General features: G+C 40.6%; 1 protein-coding gene across 2 annotated transcripts in view; it reads right to left on the bottom strand.

Moving 5' to 3' along the window:
* Positions 1-4,847, bottom strand: part of LOC107749251 (complement C3-like) — a 67,332-nt gene extending 62,485 nt beyond the window's left edge. For both annotated transcript variants that reach the window (XM_016564348.1, XM_016564347.1), the window contains exons 1-2: positions 4,724-4,847; positions 4,451-4,646 (exon numbers count right to left, since the gene is read on the bottom strand). In XM_016564348.1, coding sequence (XP_016419834.1) covers positions 4,451-4,646; positions 4,724-4,794 — 267 coding nt within the window. In that variant the 5' untranslated portion in view covers positions 4,795-4,847. The remainder of the gene's footprint in view (positions 1-4,450; positions 4,647-4,723) is intronic.
* Between the last annotated feature and the right edge of the window lie 4,426 nt (positions 4,848-9,273).

Here is a 9,273-nt window from a genome sequence, read left to right as displayed (position 1 = left end):
AGGACACTGATAACACCACGCAGCCACAACAAGCACTGCTCATGGACACCATCACGGCTGAGCCCTTCCCACAGAGCTCATCACAGACAGACTGTGACGTATCAGAACAGCTCCAAGACTCGGCACCCAAGGACAACTTTCTGGAAAACAACCAGGGAAGCCAGGACAACACTGTCTTTTGAATATCTAGGGATTGTGTTGAAAGGTGCTCCACGCATTCTGTTTATCATTATTTACAGGCCTCCAAAATACTCTCCAGCCTTTGTTGGAGTTCACAGAAATGCTATCAATGATTTCCTCAGAGTTTGACTGTTTTGCTATTGCAGGGGATTTTAATATTCACATAGATAATGCAGAAATCCAAACCACAAAATAAATTATAACAGTTTTAAACACTTTTGACCTGATTCAGCATGTGCATGAACCTAGACACAGTCGTGGACATACGTTAGATTTACTCATCAGTAGAGGTCTAAACATTTCATCCATTGTTGTTAAGGACGTAGCACTATCTGATCACTTCTGTATTTTCTTTGATATATTCATCTCTGTCACCACTGAATCTAGATCTGTCTCTGTCAGAAAGAGATGCATTAACGAAAACACTAGTGTGCTATTTATGGAGGCTATATCTTTAACACGGTTGCGATGCAGTTGTGTCCTAATACCGCCTCCAACCGGCAGGGAGAACCGTGCCTCCCCTCCCGGGTCTGTAGGTACTCGACTGGCCAGCGATGCTTATACGACCTGTGGAGAAGCTGCCTCTGCCTTACACGCTACGGCGTGATTGCAAGTGCACCAGGCCAAGGCACTGAGGGACTTGCACGAGGGTGGTCACGACCCGGAAGTTCTCAGAGAACGCCGCACCGCGACGGACCTCGCGCTACGAGCGACGAAGGTTACGGCGCGGTCTCTGGGTCATGCGATGTCCACTATGGTGGTCCAGGAGCGCCATAGTCTGGCCGACATGCGCGAGATGGACAAGACACGATTCTTGATCACCCCCGTGTCCCAGACCGGCCTTTTCGGCGATACGGCTGAGGGGCCACGTACAACGGGTTTGCAGTGACAGGGGTTTGGACGGGGCCCCCCTATTGGCCCACCCGGACCTGGTTCCCGGAACTAATGCTCCTCATGACAGCCCCTCCTTGGCCTATTCCTCTGAGGAAGGATCTACTGACTCAGAGACAGGGCAGGAGCCTGCAAGCGCTGCCTCCGGAGGAGGCAGACCCAGCACTAGCTTTGCTCTGTCCTCTCCTGGGCGCTGGCTCGTGGCGCCTCGCTGGCGGATAAATGTAGAGCTGCGGGCTGGGCGACCCCTAACACGTTCACTAGATTCTATAGCCTTCGTGTGGAGCCGGTATCCTCGTATGTTCTCACCTCAAACGGGTAGAAGCATTGAGTGGCCCCGGCTCCGGGTTACTAAATGGTACAGCAACTGTGGCGACGGGACGTAACGTCTCCGTTCCCTCCTTCAGGGAGCGAGGGTTACCATACGTAACCGAGACAATCTTACACATCAAGTGCACGCTTCCATTTACCATATATAATATGCAGAAGATAAAATATATATATACAGTGGGTACGGAAAGTATTCAGACCCCCTTAAATTTTTCACTCTTTGTTATATTGCAGCCATTTGCTAAAAAAGTTAATTTTTTTTCCTCATTAATGTACACACAGCACCCCATATTGACAAATACTGAGCATTTTTCAGTTTTTCTTTTTTAATAAATCTGCAAAGATGTCAACAATTCTGTGTTTTTCTGTCAATATGGGGTGCTGTGTGTACATTAATGAGGAAAAAAAATTAACTTAAATGATTTTAGCAAATGGCTGCAATATAACAAAGAGTGAAAAATTTAAGGGGGTCTGAATACTTTCCGTACCCACTGTATATATATATGTGTTGTATAAATACAATTTCATACTCGTTGCCATGTGATATCGCTCTATATCAATATGGCTTTAATGCGACCGTAGGCATGAGGCCGCTTATCGAGAGATTCTGCAGATATTGAACAATATCACATGGCTACGAGATATTGCTCATATACTGTATCTTTCCCCATTGCAACAAAAAGTTGCTACTTACAAATAACCATGAAATTGATTATATCTGCCACTAACTGTGCAAATTACGGCACTATATAAGGATCATATTCAATATTCATATTCAAACAATATTATATATTATATAAGGAAGAATAGCAGATACATACATAAGGCATGCAATTACATATGTTGACAGGCAGGAAGAACAGCCTATCGTAGTCCTCTGACCGAGGAATATGATTGGACAAACACTTTATTGTCCTACGCCTTCCACAGATAATATAAATACATATAAATACATTTAGACTACTTAACCTAGTGATTACTATCGGGATGTGAAGAAACTTTCAACCAGCATAACACAAAAATTGTTTTGAACCAATTCACCTACCCTGCCTTATTGGCTTGTTTAGACAAGCCTTCCATAAAAAAGCCCTGAAAATAAATTAAAGAACACATATTATACAGAAGCTTCACATTTAATGGTATACTGTATGATTATTTGTTTGCATTTAATATATACTTTTAATAAAACATTTGCAATGAGTTTTTGTTATATTTACAAAATTTTGACAAGCGGGCATAATCAATGTGTGGTGTTTGGAGTGCTTCAAAACACTGAATCAGTTTGCAAAAGCAATTGGTTCATTAGGTTGGTTACTTCCATGACTAACACTGCAAAGTAAAGTAGAGTCACCTTATATCCGCCTTTTTCCTACACCCCATGAAGCTTTGTGTGAGTCATCTGAGTAGCTTCCATTAAACAGTCAGTAAAATGTGTGCTCTATGAACGCAATAATTTTGACAGATAACAAATACTGTATATTTACCTGCTTTACCTCCAGTAACCACTCCTAATATGGATTAGAAGGTATAAGGGGAGAAAATGACATTGTAACACATCCGTGTCAAACTGACAGATAAGGATTGTCTGTCATAAGGATCCCATAATTTAAAATGCAGAAAGCACGTTGGGAAAAATGTGGATAGACTACGGTTTAAGACACTTACAAACCTTCATTTTACGGTTAAGACATCGTGATATTCACAAACCTTGGTAATTCCAGCAACTTTTTTTTTTTTTTATCTTTGATTAACTCATTTAAACACCCTAATATCCTAATGTTTAAAATGCAGACCTGCTTGGTGAATTATTATATTATTATATTAAGTGGTCGTTGAATGCTTGAATCTGATTGGTTGATGAACGTTCTAAGGTGTGCAATTATTTTCAGGGAAACGCACAGCTAATGTAGTTCCAGCTAGGTCTTGACTGCAATTCGTGTCCAAATCACTTTGCCAACTGATTTCAGTTATTTCAATGGTCCTTACAGCATAAAACAGCAAAATAACCAAAACCCACAGCAAAACTGGTCAAGCAAATAAATATAGTAAACAATATGATAAAAAATGACAAATGATTTCTCTGTTTTTAAACTAAATTATGTTGTATTATGTACCGAAAGCACATACTGTACTCTCTTTCTCCTGCTCTCCCATACAAACGGACACATATACAGTACTGACACAAGCACACACACGGAAACATACACACACACAGAAATGTCTTGTCAGCGCTGCTCTGAGCATTTAATCAGTAAAATAGTTTAGCAACTTAGTACTTATTTTAGCAACATGACATTTCTCACTAGCGAGGTAATAACTGTGCTGTTCTTAAAAGAGATGCATTTACAGTTTCACTATTAGTAGAGATTGCTGCCGAACACTGTTGAGAGAAGCACAGGTAAATCACTCTCTCGCTCTCTCTCTCTCTCTCTCTCTCTCTCTCTCTAATAACTTCATTATTAACTGCATTAGTCTGCTAGGTCTAACACAACGTTTCAGAAGCGTTGGATGAGATGCGTAAGAAATTAATCCTACACACAAGAGCAATTTAAGGACAAAACCCAGACGAACGTCTTGCAATACAACATCTGAACCATATTTGAGGTGTGGTAACCGTAGTATAAGCAGAATACTTGACTCCGATCCCTTGAATTAGGCCTATTAGAAAATAATACACACCGGTGCTGTGGCCGCATCACCACCTCGGGTGTGCATTATTTTCTAATAATTCAACAGCCCGTTGTCAATTATTCCTTACACAGACACCTTTATAGCTATTCATCTATGGAGAGTCTCCAGGGACTCATATGAAACTTTGGGCATGTCTGAGGCGGTTTGGAGGACCTTTTTAGTTGTATCTTCAGACTCCAGTGATATTTTAAAATGTATGGCTAATATTCTAATATTGAGTCAAATGATGGCTCCACATGCATCCACAGAGGTCTCGGCTAAAGCCCTGAATAACAGCTGAGCCTAGAACCGCCCATACTATACACTTCACAGCACTTTACATTTTACAGATTAGGTTAAAGTGTCAAAGTGGCGTCACCTTTATATCTGTAAGGATCTGGAAATTGTTGTCTGCGGTCAGTGTCACTGATTTAGATAGTATATCCAGGTTCTTCTTCGGGTGGTTCTTAACTATGATCTTCACATTCATGTTTCCTCCAGAGTAATCCTGAGCCTCCACAAACAGGTTCTCTGAGGAACCCACCCTCAGCAGATTAGGAGCCGACAGAACAAACCTGAGGATATCGTTTGAGAGCGTTTGAGAACAGATCTGTTAGTGAATCCATGAACAAACAGTGTGTTTGATACTCACAGCGGGTCACATAGTGTGAGGAGCGGTGAGGAGAGCAGAACAACAGTCAGAAACAGCAGCTTCACCTCCATCCTGACTGTCTGTGTGTGTCTTCCTGTGAGCGTCTGTGAAGCTGCAGCAGCTCTGATTTATACCCGCCTCCACCACCCTCAGAGTCCAAACTTCTCACTGTTGCTCTCTGTTTGTTTGCATTTCCTAATGTTTGGAATCACCAACACACATTTTTTTGTAATAATATGATGCTTCAGTTCACCAGTGTAGAATTTAAAAATTGCAAGTAATATTTAGGTAACAAATAACTATGTATATGTTCATACATTTTATAGACAGTTTTGTGAATCAAACAGGAGATTCATATAGATCTCATAAAAATTTGAAGAGTTCACGGCAGTCCAATTCAGATTTCCCGTAAATGACCTGCAAAAACCGGTTGTGTACATTCAACCTTTGGTAAATTGGCAGCTGCTCTGTTGATCTTGTAGGGATCAAAAGAAAGGTTTCTTTCTTAATTTACATTGTTGCAGCGCTTGTTTTCATCCTTAGTCTGAATGCTCTCTTTTAGCAGTCTGTTTTGAGTGGTCTACCTGATCAACTCGAACCACCGACTTGTGCAGGATGTTTTACGGTAGCAGTAATTCTTGATTTTATACCTCTCTTACAGTGCAGACGTGATAACTGTGTCATGTTTCTACATCACAGCAAAAAACTATGTCCAGTAATGTACTGAACTGCATTGACTCAACAGTTAAAAATCCAAATTCAGAATATCCTCTCTGTAGTTCAGGACTAGCAGTGCAAAATTCAAACCACTTGTGAGCTGTGATGAGATCTGTGAATGAGGCCACTTTAGAAAGATGAAATCTGTATCACCATCAATAAATAACCACCATCACCTGATCACATTTGATTTTGGTTTCCTTTGCAACAAATAATGTGCTTTCTAAACACACGGTTACAAAGACCGCGGAAAACATAAAAAGTAGCTAAAGAGTCAAGAGCCCAATGAAAGCAAACTCTATTCATTATAATGGTGACTTCAAACCAAACTATTATTTTTATTAAAACTTCCAAACATCTACACCTGTTAATTCTCAATAAGAACTTTTGTGCACGCATTAAAGAAGACAAAAAGACATTCATGTTTGTAACGAGTGAAGCTGGTACTGCTGTTTTTGTTGTTTAATCCTCCTCTGAGATCTTGAGATGTTTAAGCGGGGGTTAACGACACCAAGCTGCGGCAGACGGAGACACTGAAGAGGGACTTCAGGAGCCTGATCGAGACGGTGCGCCGCACATCGCCCGCGATGACGATCATCGTGTCAGGACCGCTTCCCACGTATCGACGAGGACTTGAAAGGTTCAGTAGACTTTTTGCTTTAAGTGAATGGTTATTGTCATGGTGTAAAGAACAGAAACTGCTCTTTGTTAATAACTGGACTCTTTTCTGGGAGCGTCCTAGGCTATTTCGCGCTGATGGCCTGCACCCCAGCAGAGTCGGAGCGGAACTCATGTCGGACAACATCTCCAGGACGCTACGCACCATATGACTAGTAAGTCAAATCTCAAATAACTGCCCTGATGACTTGTGTTCTACCCGCTTAAATGATAGAAGTACTGGCTTGCTTAGTTGGGGACACTTCATTTCCAGCGATATCGTTGACTTGATTGCAAATTATTGCAAAGATACTATTTAAACTGAGCTGGATGTTGACATCACTGAATTCAATGATGAAATGTCTTTAACTGAAAAATGAGTGTTTACTATTGTCATTTTGCATTATTGACACTATTTTCCTAATTAACGCTGTTCAGTTGCTTTGACACAATCTGTATTGTTAAAAGCGCTATATAAATAAAGGTGACTTGACTTGACTTAATGGATTATATCACCAGTTGATTTCATCTAAGGCTGTAGCTGTATGTTGTAGTCACTGTGTTTCTCTCTTTTTTTTTCAGTGATTCTGCTTGTTAACAGCAGGTGTCTTCAATAATGCATTAATGATCACTTGATTAATCACTTAATTATCTCATTACCTCTAACATTGATTCAGTGTTTTTTTAACACTCTGTAGTGTGCATTTCATTAACTCATCTGGGCTGTCTCATGTGGGGCCCTCACAGAAACTGAGGCTAAACCTGTCTGGGCCCCAGTTAGTTCACCTAGGTGCCACCCATCTTGGCCCTGCGTGGGTTTTCTGCATGAGATAGTATTAAAATAATATTTTTAATATACAATATACAATTCCTCTGACTTTGGAAGTCCATGTAATGATGTTTTTCTCACACAGTGAGCAACCATTGTTTGGAGATGTAGCTCCATTACGGGAAATACTGGCAGGCAATAGCGGTTCTGGTTTATGTGATGCCTAGGCAAAATCAGACATGACGCGGGATTATTCTTCACCTGAATTAGAAACTTAGCCCTTCTGGTCTTTAGCGATGCAAGGACAAAGTTTGAGTGCGCAAATGCCATATCCGAGCAATCAAAAGGCCAATTCATAAGAGAACATTGTATATTTGAAAGCGCGTGTCCAGTTTTGTGGGAGAGTGAAGAAAATCTGCCTGCGAGTAGAGAGATTCGTATTTGAGCATTACATGGATGTGCTATCATAATGCGTTATCGACATTTGTCATTAAAATAACGCAATAGAAGCTGCCCAAAGTATAAATTATAAAGAGAGATATATTTAAAGTATAAAGAAGAGAAGAAAGTTGTGTCTGAAAGCTGCTTACACCGGTGTGTGCCCATCAGCATATTGCCGCTCTAAGCGGCTGCCTATATGCCAGGATCCGCCAATGATGGCAGGTCTAGAAAGGAAGCGTTTCAGGCAGATGTTTTCTGTTAGACAGATGAACTCCCTTTGGCGTGGACTGTTGGACTTTGTAACTTTGCTTATTGTTTACATGCACAAACAGAATTACCACACACTAAAGGAAAGGGAAAATCAAAAATAGGTCACCATAAAAGACTTGTGAATAGCCCTACCAATATTTCTATCTTGCAGATATGACTGTGTATATTACATTATATTATATTATGCACGTGTAGGCTATATTTCGCATGCCATTCTTTTATTCATAAAATATAAGTATTTTTTATCTTTTATAGCTTAAATTAATAGTAAATGATGAATACAGTCAGAACAGAGACTTTGTTTATTTTGTAAGGCCTTGTCCACACTAATACGTTTTTGTTTGAAAAAGCATCTTTTTTTTTTCTCTCTTTGCTTTGGCCTTCCGTCCACACTGAGATGGAGTATTTGTTGTGGAAACAAAGCTTTTTGAAAACGCACTCCAAAGTAGATATATGAAAACTGCATTTTCGAGTTGTAGTGTGGACTCTGAAAACAGAGGTATTTGAAAAGGATGTCCAGGCTGGAATATTGCAATGCTCTCTTAGCAGGTCTTCCAGCCAGTTCTATCAAACCTCTACAACTAATCCAGAATGTGGCTACAAGATTAGTCTTTAACGAGCCGAAAAGAGCGCATGTCACACGTTTGTTCATCTATTTGCACTGACTACCAATAGCTGCTTGCATAAAATTCAAGGCATTGATATTTGCCTACAAAACCACCACTGGCGCGCCCCTATTATTCTATTTTTTTTTTATGTTCATAATTTTGTTTAGACTACTAGAATATGCGTACATGATTTAACGTAAATAATAATAATAATAATTTACATTGTTGTAGCAGCTGTTCTCACCCTGTCTGAATGCTCTCTTTTAGTTTCAGATTCTTTAAAACCCTCCTTCCATAAAATCCCGTCCGCTTTGATTGGTCTACCTGATCAATCCAAACCACCTTAGCAAGCACAACTTGTGCAGGACATTTATACCTCTCTTACAATGCAGACATGATGTTATGTGTAATTTTTTACATCACAGAAAAACTCTATGTCCATTAATGTACTGATCTGCATCCAACTGCACGGTTCAGGAAGCAGTTTTAAGAAAAAGTTCGAGACCACAACAAAAGTGTCACGAATCCGGTCTATAAACTTCCGTTCACTCACCACCAGAAGTCACCCGCTCTCCACATGGACTCTCACAAAAGTGTCACGAATCCGGTCTATAAACTTCCGTTCACTCACCACCAGAAGTCACCCGCTCTCCACATGGACTCTCACACTACACAGACTGTTACACATCACCCTGGATTACATTTCCCATGCTCCATTGCACTAATCACAAGCTCACCTGAAACCAATCACACACAGCTGCTTCCAGTAACACACACTATATAAATCAGTCTCACACCACCATTCAACGCCGAGTATTGTCTGCGTTTATCGCTCTCCAATTGATAGTACATTACGGAGCCATTTCCCTGTCTTAGTTTCTAGTTTCTAGTCTCAGTTCCTAGTTCTAGTCTTAGTCTAGTCTCGTTGTGTTTCCTGATTTCCTGGTTTCTGATTCTTTTCCACGTATCTTGGATTTACCTTTTGCCTTGCCGTTTCGGACTGTGTTTGCCCCTCGCCTGGACTATTGCTCTCGTTTACGGATTACCTCTCTTGTCAAGCCCTCTGGATAACGTTCGCTGTCGTCTGA

Source organism: Sinocyclocheilus rhinocerous, unplaced genomic scaffold, assembly GCF_001515625.1.
Source record: "Sinocyclocheilus rhinocerous isolate Xijiao unplaced genomic scaffold, SAMN03320098_v1.1 scaffold1341, whole genome shotgun sequence".
Lineage (NCBI taxonomy): Eukaryota > Metazoa > Chordata > Actinopteri > Cypriniformes > Cyprinidae > Sinocyclocheilus > Sinocyclocheilus rhinocerous.
This window is presented reverse-complemented; position numbering and strand designations above follow the sequence as displayed.